The 18346-nt window shown below is 32.8% G+C and overlaps 2 protein-coding genes across 3 annotated transcripts; one reads left to right on the forward strand and one right to left on the reverse strand.

Annotated features, from left to right (window-relative positions):
• The first annotated feature begins 987 nt into the window (after nt 1-987).
• LOC101213346 lies at nt 988-1870 on the forward strand. Its single transcript, XM_004139780.3, has one exon. It carries the CDS (start codon nt 1104-1106, stop codon nt 1716-1718), a length of 615 nt encoding a protein of 204 aa, XP_004139828.2. The 5' UTR covers nt 988-1103; the 3' UTR covers nt 1719-1870.
• Nucleotides 1871-2217: 347 nt separating this feature from the next.
• On the reverse strand, nt 2218-12999 carry LOC101212465 (probable LRR receptor-like serine/threonine-protein kinase At1g56140). 2 transcript variants are annotated; one of them, XM_031888891.1, is made up of 24 exons: nt 12817-12999; nt 11786-11978; nt 11222-11293; nt 10938-11009; nt 10757-10828; nt 10379-10450; nt 9326-9397; nt 9171-9242; nt 9003-9074; nt 8847-8918; nt 8223-8294; nt 7764-7835; nt 7611-7676; nt 6962-7027; nt 6778-6822; nt 6596-6660; nt 5920-6296; nt 5195-5390; nt 4951-5115; nt 4691-4809; nt 4084-4294; nt 3776-4007; nt 3546-3696; nt 2218-2849 (listed from the first exon to the last, which is right to left on the reverse strand). In XM_031888891.1, exons 3-24 carry the CDS (start codon nt 11278-11280, stop codon nt 2472-2474), a joined length of 2778 nt encoding a protein of 925 aa, XP_031744751.1. In that variant the 5' UTR covers nt 11281-11293; nt 11786-11978; nt 12817-12999; the 3' UTR covers nt 2218-2471. The 2 variants fall into 2 exon arrangements, with proteins under 2 accessions (XP_031744751.1, XP_011659037.1); XM_011660735.2 differs by lacking the exon at nt 12817-12999 and adding an exon at nt 12281-12777.
• Nucleotides 13000-18346: the final 5347 nt, after the last annotated feature.

Here is an 18346-nt window from a genome sequence, read left to right on the forward strand (position 1 = left end):
ACTTTTGATTCTGGACTTCCTTTGATAAACCCACATTTGAACAAAGAGGCACCAAAAATTATGGTGTGGCTGCATGGTTGGTTCTACAGCTTCGCCTTCTGAAGTTCTTGCTCAAAAAAATGATCTCTTCTCCGATCACCAACTCATCTTTGACTAAACAACGTAACTTGATTGGATATGTCTATTCTAGTCTCATTTTAACACTACATCTTATTCTATTTACAGATTGCACTGAGAAATTAAAGAATGCTTTGTCTTTAATTTGTTGGTGAGATTTGGAGGTAAATGATTACAACTGTGCTCTATGTTGAATGAAAATTTTGAGAAAGCAAATTACATTATTAGTTTATTAAAAGTATGCATTCCCACATTTTTAAGATAACATTGCGGAATTCCCTTTATATACTCATGTCTTCCTTATTCACGATAATTTTGTAATTACAAAGAGTTGGTGATAGCAAAAACTAGTTAGGATCAATTAATTTTTTAATATATAAAAAAAAATGAATTTTACAACAATCTAGTTAAGCATCAAATTAAGATCTAATGACTTAGTTATGAAAAAACAACTTAATTAAAATTTGAGAAAGTTAAAAAAAGAAATTGTCACACACCTCTGATTTTTATAAAACAGTAATTAAAAAAAGATGAAGTAGCATTAAACATCACTCTAAGTTCACTTAGTCAGCACTTATTATTGAAAAGAAAAAAAAGAAGTGTGAGAGGGAGGAGGAGGAGGAGGAGGAGTAAGGGGAGAATTGTGAAAAGGAAAAATAGGCGTAAGGATTGGGTTGGGCGTTGTGAGTTGTGAGGGCGTTGAGACTTGTGAGGAAGGTGGCGTGATGAACAGACGCACACGCGCCCAGTTGTTGAATGAAAAGGTGAAAGGGCATTTGAGGAATAACTTAATTCAACGCTTTTCCAGAGATCCGACCGTTACGATTTATTTGAATAATTAAAGGAAAAAACAAATGAGACCCCCATTTCAAAAACCTCCAATTTCCATCCTCTCTGTATCTCTTTTCAGTTTTCCTATTCTTCTCTACTTCTCTACTTCTCTCTCCCTCTCTCTCTCTCTCTCTCTGTTTTTGTAAGTCATTTCCATGGATGATTCCAACAACAAAGCCTTATCACTCATGGAACCAAAACCTTCACACCCACTTCACCAGATTGCAGAAACCCCAACCCACAAACTTCTTCTCAAGCAATGGCTCAAGGAAGAAGAACTGATCTTCGGCAGAATTTCACTCAAAGAAACCCAAATCGACTCTGTTAGAAAAGAAATCACCATGCTTCACATTTTCTTCTTCGTCTTCCACTCTACAGCCATACTCCTTCTCTTCAATGCCTCCACCAAGGATTTCCATGGTGTAGCCTGTAAGAGATCGTGGATTCCTTCACTCTGTTCTCTCTTGTTCTCTCTGGGAATCATTTGGGCTGTCAGATACAAGACGGATGTTGAAGCCCATTTGGAGAAATTGCTTGAGAGGGAAAAAGAAGACCGGAATTTGTTGTCAAAGTGTGTGGATGAATTGAAGAGGAAAGGGATTGAATTTGATTTGCTGAAGGAAGTGGATGCGCTGAGGAGGGCCAAGAGTCTGAGAGTTGAAGCCAAGGCTGTGAGGAAATGGTCTTCCAGGGATTTCATCACTCTGTTTTTCTTCTCTGTTTCTTGTATGTTTCTTGGGATTATTAGGGTGGTTCTATGTAACAACTAAAAGGGGGGGATTGGTGATTGGTGATTTTGGATCTTCTTTGTTTCATTGCAGATTACTCTGATCTGCACTTGTATTTTGTTGCTTTCGTGGGTATTATTTGGATAACAATTTTATCTTCTTTCCAAAAGTAGTTATTTTGTTGTTATTTCTAATTTATTTACACCATCTCATCATTCTTGCTACAACATTTTGGTTAGAACCAAATAAAAATTATTTTTATCCGCATGAAGAAAACTTATCAATAATTGATATATAATCAAAGGCTTAAATTCTTGTACTCATATTTGTTATAATAAATATATATAGAGTAAATTGTAGTTACTTACAGGTGTGTTTTTAGAGGCACCTTAAACTACTTGCAAATTAGAATACGTGAAAAACCACTTTGGTCCTTTCTCTCTTGTGACTCCCAGCAATCGAATAAAATATTGAAGGGTGAAGAAAGAAGAGAATATCAATGAAAATAGTTAGGCAGAGCTTGGTTTAGAGATCTAAGAAAGAAGAAATGGGGAAGAATGCTTATTCATTTAGAACTTTGAAAAATCCCGTATTGCATAACAAGAGGGAAACACTGTAATAGCCAAACAATTTATCATACAATTACAAAAACAGACACAAAAATATTAAAAAAATGGGAGATTCCACAGAACACAAATTATGTATTGTTATGTACAAAGCCAGAGGGGTGGGGGCATGTTGAGTAAATGTGAAACCAAAAAAAAAAAAAATGAAAAATGCCAATATTATGCTTCTTCATCTACCCTCTCCTAATAATCCACGAAGCATTGGTTCAGAAGGGTTGGCTGGCGAGCGCTTCGTATCAATAATACTTGAACTTGTAGATGCATAACGGCCGGTATCAGGTTCTTCAGTTGATGGAGTATCTATAAAGCTTGTAATATCCTCAAATTTCCAATCTGTCAGGTATCCTGGTTTGGAAGTTACAGTGGCCACTTCGATGTCTCCACTCAGCATTGCCACCACGCGGGACATCGATGGTCGAAGACCTGGGGATGTTTGAGTGCACAGAAGAGCTACACCAATCACCCTTTTTACTTCCTCCTTCCTGAACTCCGATAATGCAGAATCCACCATCTCAAGCTCACAGTTGTTTTCGTGGAGATACCATGCCTACAACCAGGAAAACAGTAATTAATCAGAGAAATGCTAATCAAAACATAAATGTAAGCGACAAGACGAAGAATGCACCATTGTTTGAGTAATAATGTATATACTTTTGGTCTCATCGTTGAGTTATGAGAGGAAATGCAAAGCAAGTATTAAGGCTAGTCACTAAGAAAACTGTTATTAAACAGTTTAGTTGTTTCATTTTTCAGTTTAGTTGTTATACAGTTTTTCTGTTTCTCTTATCTACTGTACATTTCCCTTTGTAAAAGGAAATGCATTGTATCTAAATAATTCAATTCAGAAAAATATATTCAAACCTTCATTCTCTAGATCCACTCTTCCCGTAAGCTACTCTTTCTTTAGCAAGATATTGAGCATTTGTTTATTGTTTTCTAGCGTTCTTCTCATGTTTGATCAAAACTCTTCATAATTTATATGATTGTGCTGGCGATGGGACTGGCCAGCAATTGCATGGTTTTAAGTTACTATGGATTTAAGATCAAAGGTAAAGTTGAGACAATTTGGATGAGAGCAATATGAAGGAAATAGAGAAGGATCTGAAAAAAGGATATGATTTCATAAAAGCCCAGGGGAGGGTGCTTAGGAAGAGAAGTATAAGTGGGCTGTGGGCATCATCTAAGTGAGAAAGAAGTTCTTAACAAAATAGTAAAAATGATTTTAAAACGATTTCATTCTTACCCATTCGAGAAGATAAATTTTATCTTGATCTAAGCTTGGGTCTGAATTTGGCCTTCCACTAACAATTTCAAGAGCCACAACGCCAAATCCGAAGACATCAGCCTTCTCCGTAAGGTGGCCACGCATGGCATACTCGGGTGCAAGATAACCACTGCAACAGTAATATGAACAACATTAGTACTCGAATAAATAAAATAAAACAGAAAATTTAATTAAAGAGCTAATCTTACATTGTACCAGCAACACGGGTGCTTATATGAGTCTTTTTGTCATCATAAAGTTTGGCTAACCCAAAATCTGAAATTTTGGGAATCAGATTACCATCAAGCAGGATGTTACTCGCCTTAACATCTCTGTGCACTATGCGAAGTCTCGATTCCTCATGAAGGTAAGTGAGACCCCTTGCGACACCCACGCAAATCTCAAACCGTGTTGGCCAATCAATAACGAAATGTTTTTGCCCTGCCACATAGAAGCCATGCATAAATATAACCATCTTTGTTTTCAACATCCAGAAAATTGGATATAAATTCCTTACCAAATAATGATTGGTCAAGACTCTTGTTCTCAAGAAACTCATAAACAAGGAGACGTTTATCGGCCTCAATGCAACATCCATATAATTTCACAAGGTTACGATGTTGCACTGCAGATATTGTAGCGATCTCAGCAACAAACTGGCTCTTTCCTTGGTGGGATGCCACTGAAAGTTGCTTCACAGCAACAACTCTTCCATCATTTAATGTTCCCTAAAGGGTAAAAAAAATTAGACAGCAAGTAAAACCAATACTTCAGAATGCATAAAATAGATACAATCGTCCCACTATCGTATGAACTACAAAGCAAGCACTGTAATTGACATTGGTGAAACTTATGGCACGATTACGGCTCAACTGTAAGGTTGATTCAGTCTAAGAAAAATACATATCAGTTATAGTTTTGACACCCTTAGCCTTTTCCCCTCAATGGTCACACGTTACCAAGATCTACAACATTATCTTTTCATTATTTTCACAAAACAAGATTGATGAAATTTATTGCGTAGTTTCAGGTAATTGACATTTGCTTAGCGCTATCCACTCCTTGGACATTCAAAAGAAAGACTATACCTTGTAAACCTTGGACATTCAAAAGAAAGACTATACCTTGTAAACAGGTCCAAATCCTCCCTCGCCAAGTTTGTTGGATGAATTAAAGTCATTTGTAGCATCCCTTAGTTCAGAATAACTAAAAGTATACGGTCTAATGTCTATTCCTAGGAGCTCTGCAAAATAATGATCAAAATAAATAAATGTTAAAGACGTGAATAGAAGGTTAAGAATGTCTCCTGGAGTGTAGATCCAAAATGAAAGGCAACAGAATTAAGAAGCAAACAACTACTTAAAAGCAGGTTCTTTGAAATTACCTTCATCTTCATAGGCACGACGCCTTTTCCTTCTCTGAACAACAAAGAATACTGCACCGACAATCAGAAAGAAAACAGATCCTAAACCAACAACAAGCCCTACAATTAGGCCTGTTCTAGTCACCTTAGTAGTTGGAGGTACGTTACTGACAGTTGGTACAAAATCTGCAGAAAAGCTCAATACTTAATTGAAAATACTTAAAAGCAACACAAACAAAGAACAAAACTTTCCATAACTAATTACTTGGGGTAGCGCTGATGGCTGAAACAGCAGGCCCAAAATCACCCTGACGGGGTATGCAGCAAGTGCCTTTTCCCGCCCAAAAGAGATGAATTTCCAGGAAGTTTTCTGTAACTTCAGCAGTAAAATTCCTTGTGAGAGCAAGGAAAGACCCACCTGCCTCCTTCCTAATATCAAAATTCTGTAACACACGATTTCCCTGAAACCAATGATGATAAACTCAGATAAGGGAACAGAGGAAGGCACAGCGTATGAGCATCAGTTTGTTGAGGAATAACAATGGACAGAATGGAAATATAATATTACGAAAATTAAATTTAAAACACTGGACGGATGACACTTGTTCTTACTGCATAAACATAAACAAAACTGGAAGTGTTGCTAACAACCATCTGTAAGCAGAAGGTTAAAATATTGTTATTAAATTACAATTTTGGGCCCTGTATTTTCATATGTTTAACTAAGGTTCCAGACCTTTAAAAAGTAAGTAATAGATTCGTAGCTTTTAATTTTGTGTCTTATGGATCTCTAAACTTTAAAAATATATTAGACACAATTGAAAGTTTAACGAGATATTAAACAAACTTAAGATATTGGATCAAATATAGGCAAAGCCTTGGTGTATACCAAAATTTGGGACAATAATTTACTTTTTGCCTCCGCCTGGAAGTATGGTAAATAAAGAGTCAAAACAAGATTATATAAATAAAGATGAAACAAAAAGGAACCTGTATATATATATCAAAGAGACGCCTCCCAAGGCTTTGCCATGTATTTGAATTTGGGAAAGCTATTTCTGCAAAATGAAGGTTCACAGTGTAGTTGCCGTTCTCAAGCCCTAGTCCATAGTATCTCAATGATGAAGCAGATATTCGCTGTGTCTGAAAAAGTTCTGACTCGAGGGTGTTCGAGAATTGAGACATCGTACTGGCTGTGTAATTAGGATTGCTGGTCCCAGTAAAGTATCCAGTATTACTAACGGCCCACCTCTGTGACTCAGTGACAAAGTACGTAGCAGGACCGAGGGCCATATTTTCCCTTTCAAACAAAACCCCTGATGAACTTCTGATCTGTGGACCTCCACACTTAATCCCAAAATCAGAATCTGGCATACATACGCAAGACCAGAGTTACATAAAAAGATATTCACCCATAGGATGGGGCATCTTCTGACTTGCACTTGCCTTGTGTAATGGCAGCATTATGAAGATGTATAATCGTATTTTAGAAACTTGTACAAAAATATATGAGGGGAAAACAAGGTATTTAGAATCACAGATTTTGAGATTTAAATCAGCTTGAAGTTGAGCTGGAATGGACAAAAGTAAGCCTGAGGTAGTTTTTCCACTTCCTCAGAGAAACATACAACAAATAGAAAGAAAATATTTTGTAATTTCTACTCACATAATGGACGGCCTCGATTACAAGGAAAGTTGCGTTGAAGACAATTCAATCCAGAAGGCAAAACCCTGAAAGCAAAAGAGAAATGTGTTAAACAAGCAACTTTAAGACAATGAAGTGTTTGTAAGCATAGTTAACCGGCACACAAAAGAGAGTAAGGATATTAAATCAACTCATGGAAATACCTGCTATTGCTACTTTCAATTGTGAAAATGTTGGCAACTAAATTTCTGCATATCAAAGCCAACAAGATTATATCATAACCTTCATCTTAATGTTGCATGAGTAGGTAGGGAGTGTTAAGTGTACTATTGTAATTTGCATGATTGTAAAGAAAAAGATATAGAACAGAAAATAATGGCCACTCACAGCTGTAAGTTTTCCTGGTCGATCCAAGCAGGAAAGCTCCCTGATAAATCATTATATGACAAGTCTCTACAAGATCAAATGGAAACGCATTAGTACTCAATATAGAAGGTAATAGCCAAAGAAAGGTGCAAAAGTAAAATGTGATAAACGACCATTACGTTATGGAATTATCAAGTTACACTAAATAATTTAGCTTAATCGCTCCACAGTAATTCGTGTAGGTTTTAGTAAACATTTTGAACAGGTAGTCAGATTCTTTAGTGTCTGACTGAGCCAATAAATCTAAGTGTGCCTGAAATTGTCACTGTTTTCAGATGGCAAAATCAAGCACATGATTATATGCCTGAATGAATACCATGCCTCTCAAACCTAAATGTCAGAAAACGTGTATATAAAAATTACCCCAGAAATGCATCCTGTGCAGCACCTTACTTTGAATATTATAACTCTGTAATTGAGATGTTTGATAAAAATGCATTCCTTTGGAGCATAAAGAAAAGACGATAGAATCTTTCATATATTTTTAGTATAGAAATTTCATTTCCAGGAATAGAACATATCAACCATCTAATTGATCAAAGGATTATTGCTAGATCAGAAACATGTGTAAGGGGAACTGTAAAAATCAACATTTGCAAGACAGACTCACATATTTAGAAGTGATACACTCTTCTGTGTAGGTAGGGTCCCATTTAACTTATTATTTCCAAGGATCCTGCACAGCCGACCGAGAATAAACACTTCAATTAAACAAAAAAACGGTGGGAGTCATATAGTTATTGAAGGAAGGGTTGGATGTTACAAGTGTGACAGTGAGCTCAAACTGAAAAGTGAGCTTGGAATCTCTCCTGTCAAGTTGTTGAAGCTCAAGTCCCTACAATAGAAAGGAGAACAAAGTCAAATTATTACCAAAACCACAAGAACTTTAAGAATAAAATGCGATCTTCAAATAGGATCAACTCTCCACAAGAGAACTAAATTACATAATGGTGAAAATTAAAAAATTTAAAATAAATGTTCCTAAATTTACCATCTTAATTTATTAATCAGTTTTGAGATGAGATGACACCAACCAATTTCTTGAAAAAAAACATGAAACATGTTGTATCTCGGGTGATTTGGTGGGGCAAGAATATCATACACAAGAACTGGCAAACAGTTGTATGGGTCAAAGTTGATTGCAACACAAAAAAAATCCAACCTAGCTCATTACTAGCAACAAATTCATTTAAACAGTTATTCATTGATGAGGAACTCTTACAGCTGGGCAAGTCTACGAAATTCTCCAATGTTGGATGGAATTGAACCAGTAATATTATTATTTCTCAGCACCCTGCAAGAAAAGGAATGTTATATTTATTGTTAGATATTATATTAAATTTGTCTTCACCCATAAGCTTATACTTTTGGGTCAATCAATGACTAAAGATGGTATCAAAGTAGGTTGATTCAAGAGATTCTAAGTTCAAACCCCTGCATTATTATATCACCTTCCCATTTAATTTTCATTTCCACTTGTTGGGCCTTCATCATATTTCAAGCCCATAAATGAGGGGGAATGTTAAATATTTTGTTAAATTTGCATTCACCTATAAGCTTAAGTTTTTGGTTCAATCAATGATTTAAGAGTTATAAAATGTTCGGGAGATTCAAAATATTAAAAATAATAATAATAAGGGATATTTAACTTTTAAATATATATATTTAAACGTCATAGAAAAAAAACCACTAAAAGCCAAAAATTCATTACACTTGATTTTCCTGTGAAATGTAAATATTTTGTCTATTTTGTTATCTTTGACAATTTCCCTAATAATAATAATAATAACAACAACAACAATAATAATATATAACAGCAACGAAACAAAAAATGGAGCCAACTCACAGGATAGTTAGAGATGTCATTTTACTGATGAATGCCAGAGAAGAGCTCCCATTGGATAAATCACCTATTCTCCTATATCAATGATAAATGGTACACATTAGCAATGATTCAAACAGTACATAGACCAAATAACCTGAAATGGTTCTATTTACTCACAACTCAGTCAAAGATGTCAAGTTTGAAAATGTCGATGGTATGGGACCTGTAAACGAGTTTCCTTGAAACCTCCTACAAAAGTAAGCAGGAATGAGAATTTTCACCAAGATAAAATCTCCAGCCATTGCTTGGGCCATCAGGCACCATGGAGCTAATAAGTTCTCTTACAAAGATGTGAGCCTTGTCCAGTTCCCGATGAAATCAGGTATTCTGCCAGTGAATTCATTGTCCGATGCCCATCTGTTCAGAGGAGAGATTAATATCAAAATGATGCATTCTTGGCTGATAAAGTTAGGAAAAGTTGAAGCCAGAAAATGGATTACACTATCTGCAAGTTTCTTAGACGTGAAAATGATGGAGGAATACCACCCGAAACTCCAGAGCTATCAATGTATCTATCAAGACAAACATGATTAACAAATTATCAGTATAATCGTAATGAAACAGTGCAAGGCAAAGTAAAGGTAGATCATCACAACCAAGCATAACAAAACTTTAATTATAGTCAAAGATTACAACTGGGACAAATATGTTCATTCAGATCTTTCAGCATGCTCATAACTCATAAATCATACATATCACAGGGTGAAGGGACCCAAAGTCAAATTAGTATTTTAGATTCTTGCATCACAAACTCACAACTAAAGTAAAATGAGCGTGATTACATACTGGTAAGAACTATAAGTTAGGATTGTGAACCGATAAGTTAATGAGCTCCTTCTTTCACAAAAGTTGGTTTAACTTTCAGTCTTCTCTCTTTTATGTCTCCAACATTATACTCTTCATTAACTGATGTTTGGATCTCAAACATCTACTTAAGTATGTAAAAATTCAACATATGAGTTTATGTTTACAACGTGTTGTGTTAAATTGATGAACGTCAAATAGGATATAATTCCTCTAGTTGGAGCAAGTATTCTCTACTAGCTATCACCTGAAGCAAGCTGTCTCCTCCATTTTGTAAGTATAATCTTACTAATCAATGGAAGCGTTTTTGTAATTATCTTTCCATAGTTACATATATAATTCCTATCATTTGTACAAGAGTGAGTTTTATCGTGAGCTTTCAATCAATAATAGCAAGTCATCTTTCTTCATGTCTTATATACATATAAAGACCATGGTATTTCTGGAAATTACAAAAGTTAAAAGCTACAGAAACGGCACATCCAACAATATTCTGAATATCAAAAAACTGAGGGCAAAACACATGACTACAGAATTTTACTCTTTTATCCCTATTGTTAGAAAGTTTGATACTAAAACAGATTTTGTTATTACAGTCTAGGAAAGAAGCCAATAGACATAAGTGACAAATGTAGGTATAAACAGATAACGAGCATTTCGAGGGGAAAAAAGAACGATGAAAAGCTTACAGTTCCCTTAACACAGAAAGATTTCCAAGTTCTGACGGTAAGGGACCGGAGAAATTGTTGGACCCAAATGCCCTACAATATCAGTCAAAACACAACAGTTAAATATGTTCATATGAAAAAAATACAGCTGCGTGGCATCTATTGTTAATAATCTGCATCTGTACTCTTGAAAGTTTTTCATTACTCATAGCTCCCATTCATAAGTAAGGCAAAAAAAAAGATAAGCATCTGAGTGAATTTAAAACTTTTGAGTGGAAAGAAAATATAAAAGATAAAAAAAAAAATTGAAAATTTTAGCTTCATAGGTTTGATAAAAAGCAACACGATTGGCTAGCTGTTTGGATGTCTTCCAGAATTGACTAGAAATGGAGAACTTACAATAGTTCCAGTTTAGAAAGAGATCCAAGTTCCTTGGGAAGTTCCCCTGATAACGCATTAATGCCCAGACTCCTGATCACAATTTGATTATAGTTAGAAAAAGGGCGAAACTTTTAATATTGACTGTTGATATAATAGTATGCCTACTGAGGTCAATACAAAAGGCTATTGATTGTCTTACAGGGTCCGCAATTCTGAGAGAGCACCAATAGACGAAGATAGTGTTCCTGTCAAGAAATTTTGATCGAGCTTCCTGAAAAAAATTCAGTTCAATTTAGTTGCATGTGCTTCCGGTAAAACTTTCCATATTACAAATATAATATCAAACATATATATATTCGCCAATATGAGCATAAACAATTCAGACATCTCTACTTTCTATAAGAGGTCATAGATTCATTTTCTCAACCCTACATGTGATGCAATGATAAAAATAAATGTGTGCATATAAGGAGGAAAACGTACAGATATGTGAGGGAGGTCAATGTCCACAGCTCTGGTGGGAGTACACCAACAACATTCATTGCATAAACGTGCCTGCAAAATCATATAAATAACATGAATTTCAAAGAACAAGAGAGAAAACAAAGAACATGAGTCTGTTACGAGAAACAAATATGCTCTACTCTGATCTTTTCTTTCAAGTAGATTATATCCTCTTATGACAACCCGATTTGTCTGGATGCTAAACATGAAAGCAATATAGTGGGATTAGTCTTCTAAAAGGACTGATTTTTTCCATCGGCTGACAAGTGCAAAATTATTGATACATATTTATATACTTCACAAATTCCTGCATGTCAGATCCTATTTTTAAACAGTCCATGAATATATCGGGACTCACTAAAAAGATTAAAACGAATGCCCCCCCACCTAGAAGTTAGTTTTATTCAACAATTTGATTCTAGAAATTAAACTTAAGTCCTAACAATCTTACGTACAGACATGAATGCTTAAGAAAACTAATTCAAAGTAGTCCAACTCTTCATATACAATGTGATAGATGCAGAGAGAGAGAGAGAAAAATACAGTTGAGTAATGAGGCAAGTAGTACTGCCGTTGGCTGAGCAATCACATTTTATAAGAGGATTGAGGTTTCCATTAGTATCGATGGGGGTCGTAGTGTCGACTGCCCTCCCACTGCACAGATTGCCGCTTATATTCCATGCCCCTGATGGTGCCGAAATTCGCCATTGTCTAAATACGGAATTCAAAGCTCTTGCTGCGCGCACACACACACATACACTCAGAAGACATAATCAATCAAATATAATATAGTTGTTGGAGTAAAGCGTTCAGATTTATATCCACTCCTTGGCGATCCTCACAAAGATGAATATAAATAAATAATCTCAATCCATGAACAAAATAAAAGATTCAGGTGAATTGTATAGTGTTTCTTAACTTTGGACTGAAAAAATCAAAAGATGTAAGTGGGTTTTTGGTCGTGTATAAGAAAAGTGAGCACCACAACTTTTTCATCCGAGAACACACTAAAGATGGAAAAGGAGAGAGATAAAGAACCTTGATCAGGATCGGTGATGGGTTGTGGTGAATTCTGAGCTTGAGACGAAACAATCAGGTGGCTAACGATGGAAACAATAGCACAAAGAACAAAGATGAAACCTAAAGAAGAAGAAGACGCCATAAGTTGTAACAGGATTATGGAGGGAGGAAATGATATTTCGGTTTTACGAGGATACTTAAATTCTAGAGATTGGGATAGCCAACGCAATAAGGGGACGCTCTGACCAAAACCATGACGACAAAAAGCAGAAGAGAGTTGGAAAAGAAGACCATGAGGGAGACTATTGCGAACAATTCAACTTCCCAAATAAATTAATTGATTAAGCATATAAACAAAGGGAACCCCATGTGGTCGAATCGAATTGAAACAGTTAAGAGTAGAATGATGAAGGAGTATTGTCGGGTGGCATGGAAGCTCCGTTAAGGCGCCGGCTGAGACTGGGAGAATAAAATTCTCAAAAACAAACGTTAAGGCAGAGAGTAGGTGAGGAAATGAGGGTAAGTGTGAAAAGAGAGAAAGATTAAAGATTTACCTGTTGTTGATGGCGTTGACAATTCAAGGTTGGCGACGGAAGAGGGTGGCCCCTGCTATTAGTATCCACTTGAGCACTTTGCCGGCGGTTGTAAGAATCAGAATTCAATCTGAAGAAGCGCCACTTTTTTGCATTTTCAGCCTCAGCGACTTCTCCGTACATTGACATCAGACTTGGCCGATTCCATGTCTAATGTCCATGCTTAATCTCAATTTTATTACTAAAATGCCGATACAGTTATCAACTTTAGAGAAAATTAATAAACATATGAATACAAGATAAAATAAAGAAAGATATCACATGGATGGGGAGGTTTAATTTCAATATTGTAAATAAAAATATATACATTTAGAGAATTATTATATTTATTATAATAATGTAGTTTTTAATCATTTTAAAACTATTTTATTTTCTCTCTCCTTTCTCTTGGGTTCAATTCAACAAATTGCATTCTCTCTCTAATTTAGTTATTTTGTAAATTTATAATTGTATGAAAATGTATAATTGTATTTTTTAAATTATTAATAATGACATGTAAAAAAAATTAAATGTAAATTAAAATATTTTTTAATAAACAAATTACATTAATTTAAGAGATAAAATAAATATTTAATTATTTAAATATGGTAGTTGGAGATTTATCGTAGTTGAAAAATATTTATTTTAATATTGTATATATTTAAATGACCCGACCAATATTTTAAAGAAATAGATGTTCGATGTTCAAAACGAGACATAGGCTCCAACAAATAATAATATTTTCTTCTCCTCCTCCAATCTCTGTGTGCTTTATGAATAATAAAATAATAAAAAATTTCTTTTACCTAAAAAATAAATTAAATCAATTCTTCATTTTTCTTTTACCATCATATTTGAGATGGAAAATGAAAATAAATAATAAATATGTTTTTAAAAAATTCAAAATAGATTGGAAAACTTTTTCGTTTGGTAAAGATTAAAATAATAAATTTGTTTTAATACTTTAGTTTCTCTTTATGTAAAAATTAAGAAGAGAGAGTGAAAAATGAAGAATAGTAAATATGTTAAGAAAAATAACTCTAAATAATAAATATATTTTTTTATATAATTATCTTAAATTGGATTAATATTTAAAGAAAATCATCACTAATTTGAAAAAAAAAGTATAATCGTTATTCAATTTGTAAGTTTCTTTTCATTTAATATTGATCTATAATGTTATGTGAAGAAAATTATTAATTAGCTAGAAGCATGTATATTATTAAAAGATTTATGTTTTCATTTTGTTATTAAAATTATGTTAAATGCACGTTAGTTGTGGATCTATGATTTTGTGGTTATGATATTAAGTTATAAGAGTTATATTATTAAATCTACCATATTTTGGGCTCGTATATTAAGTGAAGTTTTAAAATTGTATATATATATAACTATAAAAAAAATCCTAAAGATCAGATTTTTAAATTTGAAGATAAATTAAATCTTTATGCAAAACATCAAAGCGAGATGTTCGTAAAATTGCTTATCCGTTGATACTTCTTCAGATATGGGCTTTGGGAACAATTTTTCAAAACAACTCAACAACTTATACATGCAAACGATCATCTACTACATGAGTCATCAACTTACGCAATCCAATTTTGTAATTGTAATTTTTTATTATATAAATTGTAATTTTTTTATTATAATAATTTGTTATAAATTTTAATTGTTGTCTTTCGAGGCGAAACCGAAAACTTATTACTCACGATAACAAAAAATAACAATAAAATAATAAAATAATTTTAAATATATATATATATTTATCTCGAAGCATATAATACATTGGCATAAGGGTTTTCCCTCAAAGTCCTTTCCATGACATCGGAGAAACCTTTTCCCGACGTCACGTCGGAACATCATTATCTGACTTGAGGAGGTGATGTCAGGCTTACCAGATTGTAGACGTAATCTTTACGTCGGCATCAACGACGTTGGGGATAATACACGTCTGACATCGTTCCTTTAGCGTGTCAGTCAAAGTTCTCTCGACATTTTAATTACTTTTAACGTTCTGACTGACGAGATTATTTCTAACGTCAATATAACTTTTGCCAACGTCTTTTTCCATTTTTCTGACACACTACTGCGTCGGCAATACCCATTATCCTTGTAGTGATATTATGATTAAGGAGTATGTCTATCGTCTTCATACATGGATGTCGGTCAACGAGTCTGTCTATCCTTGTAGTGATATTATGATTCAGATGTCCGAATATTTGTACTATGAAGCACCTGCATAGGTTTCATATCGACAAGAATACCAACAAGAACCAAAGAATCAAAATGAGCCAAGACAACACAAGAGCTCAGAGTCAACAGTGACAACTAGCTCAAAATTGATAATGTCTAGGTTGTGTGGAATACATTTATTTTATTTTATCTTTTAAATAAATGTAATTTGGTTATTAAAAGATATTTTAATTTACATTTAAATTTTTTCAATTACAGGTCATTACAAAAACTGTTCAACAATCATATTTTTAATCATTAAAAATACAATTATAAATTTTATATAATTCGTGACAAATGAATGAAAGATAAAATACAATTGAATTTTCAATATGGTTTGATTTAAAAAAGTAAAATTTTCTCATAATGTAATTATTTAAATTTACATATTTAAATATTAAAAAAAAAAAGCAAGATTGTCTTGGGTTGAAAACCCGACTTTGTAAAAAGAAAATAAAATGGAAAGAAAAGTATTTGGGTGAAGTGAACCTTCTTATTCTCTTCTATGTTTTAGGTTGAACCCAAGCATAATAAGTCTTGGGTTGAACCCATGACATAGGAGAGAGTAAAAATCTACAATATTTTACTAAATATTTTTTAAACTACACTATTTTGCTAAATATTTTGTGAAATAACCATATTTTTATAAATTTTCCCAGGGAGGGCAGGTATTCTGGTATATCTATAAATCAACTCTACCATCTCTATTATCAAATAGGGATCGTGAGAATCAAAACCAAACATAACAGAGGGAACAACACATTGGTTGAGAGGTTAATGAATGAATTTGTAATATAAAAAAGTTATGGACATCTAATAACACTCCACTCTAATTAAGAATATTTATAATATTCCTCTTTTAGATACTCATATTATATAAAGTAAATGTCTCGTTGAAATCTCATTAGAAAAAAACCTGATGGAAAAAAAAAAGAATCTTAGTAAAAAACTCAATGGAAAAAAACCATAATAAAGAAGAAATAGTTCAATATTTCTACTCCTCTTATGAACACATCATTTGAGTTCTCCAATTTGTCACATTTCAATATTGTGCTCCAGCTTTTCAAATGTTGGTGTGGGTACTGTCTTTGTAAAAATAGTGTGTTTAGATTACATTTTTAAGTGTTTAATTTTAAAAATAAGTTATTTTAAAAAAAAAACTAAAATGTTGGAAACCACTCAAAATATATATTTTTAAGTGTATCTTAAACAATTTTTAGAAAAATAAGTTTAAACAAAAATAAATTTCTTGAAAAATATTTGTTTCTCAAATCTGCCAAGTTGTCTTTTGAAGAATTTTGCTACTATTGTTGTCGTCATTTTATGCTTTGTCTTCAACATTATTGGCTTGTCTCGTACATCATCAATATTTCACAATGATTTAAATTAAAATAGTTGTTCTTATTTGCTTCATAAGTTGACATAATATAAAAAAATTTCTATTTGTACAAAGTAACTTGTGTAATATCTAGCTCACATGGGTTAAATAAATAACTCAGATCTTCCTAATGAATTAGATCACAAACAGATCTATTAAAATCAGATCTATTAAAATAAAATAAATTCATGCGAGCTAATTCTCAAATTAGACATAACATAGTTTAATTCTTCTCCAATATCTTTGCAGAAAATTTATTTTTATGTAACAAAATTACTAAAGATACTGCAACATATATAGTATATAAACTAATAGAGATATATGTGCACTTATTTCTCAAAATTATGGTTCTTCACCATAATTCAAGTTTTTCATTATCTTTCTGGTACTAGATGATTTTTATTTCACACAGCCAAGTGAAAATGAACCATCCAAGAAAAGTTCAGTAATATAACTTGTCCATTTATGTATTAAGCTGATGTAATTTCATTTGCTTTATGTTTTATTCGCACGCTAAAGCAAAACATATAATCTCAATTTTTTCTAGACAAACTTTATTGCCTTTGAAGATTCTGTAGAGTTTCTTCTCAAAATCAACAATATATAATGCATATCAGTCGTGATTTCTTTTAAAAGCATATGAACAAATATGAGTTACTTTTACACATTTATATCAACAAAAAATATTAATAATATGATTATATTCGTCTGGAATGTTTTATAATTCTCTAATACTTCAATCATATAACTTTAGTATACCTTTAATCCTCCATGGATATAATTATTAATAGATTCATATAAATGTATAATGACTACAATAAGACGTATGTTTCTTTTCACACAAGTCAATCCTTTTTGTGTCTCGACATTGTTCAATATGTCTAAGTACAATTACTTATTTTCATCAATAATATTGGGAGCAACAATGTGTGCAAAAATGTTGTTGTCAAGTTATTTAAGTATGATTCCATCTTTTTCTTGTCATGACATATAATTTTATCGAGATCTCCTTACTATCGTTATTTACTATAAGATTCTTATGACTACTTATATTCAGAATATCTTTTAGAATATTCATATTCTTAACCGAGTCATTAATTGACCACTTCTTTTTTTAGTATTTTATCTTTGGAACTCATTTGTCTATTATACTTGGCGTGTAACAGTGACAACTTGTTACACTGGGATATCATTCTTAGATGATATTTTTGTAACCATTATAATTTGGTCACTTTCGTACAGTTGTAAATGTTTAGTAAATGCATCTGACATTTGATTTGCAAAATGAGACCATAATTATGCATTTCATTCAATTCATTTTTCCAGTTTTTTCTTAATTTCTCTCATAATGTTGAAAAATTTGTCTCGTTAATAAGAACTAACAAATTGTATAGTAAATACATTACTCATCAAGGGTTCAAAGTACTTATTAATTGATATGAAATTAATTTCAACATGGAGTTTAATTATGCTATCATTTTAAATTTAACAATATATAAACATAATCTCATACAGATTTAGAAGCTTTTTTTATTCAAACATAAGGTACAAATTGTTCATCACTTATCAAATATTTGGGATACAAACTCACTAGCATTCTCAAAACAAAATAATAAATATATCTACGACCATCAATAGGATGCGCCAACAGGAATCAATATAAACCATGAATCTCTTCTAAAAGTATGAAAGATTGAATTTCAGTTTTACCTAGTGAGAGTTTGATAATTAACCTCTTGAAAACAAGACAACTTGACAATTTATTACGTTAAAGAATCTTCTAGTTCTTCGATGAATGTCAATGTATATTTTCAATGATTAATTTCACTGTTGATCCAAACTGACTCATTATATCAAATAAAATTATATTTGGATGATTGTTCCAAATATTTCACTGGCACG

This window comes from Cucumis sativus, chromosome 7, assembly GCF_000004075.3.
Source record: "Cucumis sativus cultivar 9930 chromosome 7, Cucumber_9930_V3, whole genome shotgun sequence".
Classification (NCBI taxonomy): Eukaryota; Viridiplantae; Streptophyta; class Magnoliopsida; order Cucurbitales; family Cucurbitaceae; genus Cucumis; species Cucumis sativus.

What these genes read in the sequence shown, in the direction of transcription:
- LOC101213346 (XM_004139780.3), top strand. Translation starts at nt 1,104, where the DNA reads ATGGATGATTCCAACAACAAAGCCTTATCACTCATGGAACCAAAACCT.
- LOC101212465 (XM_011660735.2), bottom strand. Translation starts at nt 12,404, where the DNA reads ATGGCGTCTTCTTCTTCTTTAGGTTTCATCTTTGTTCTTTGTGCTATT. An exon ending in AGTGTATCACTTCTAAATAT is followed by an intron (nt 7,028 to 7,610) that starts GTGAGTCTGTCT and finishes TTGATCTTGTAG; the next exon opens with AGACTTGTCATATAATGATT. An exon ending in TAATCGAGGCCGTCCATTAT is followed by an intron (nt 6,297 to 6,595) that starts GTGAGTAGAAAT and finishes TATGTATGCCAG; the next exon opens with ATTCTGATTTTGGGATTAAG.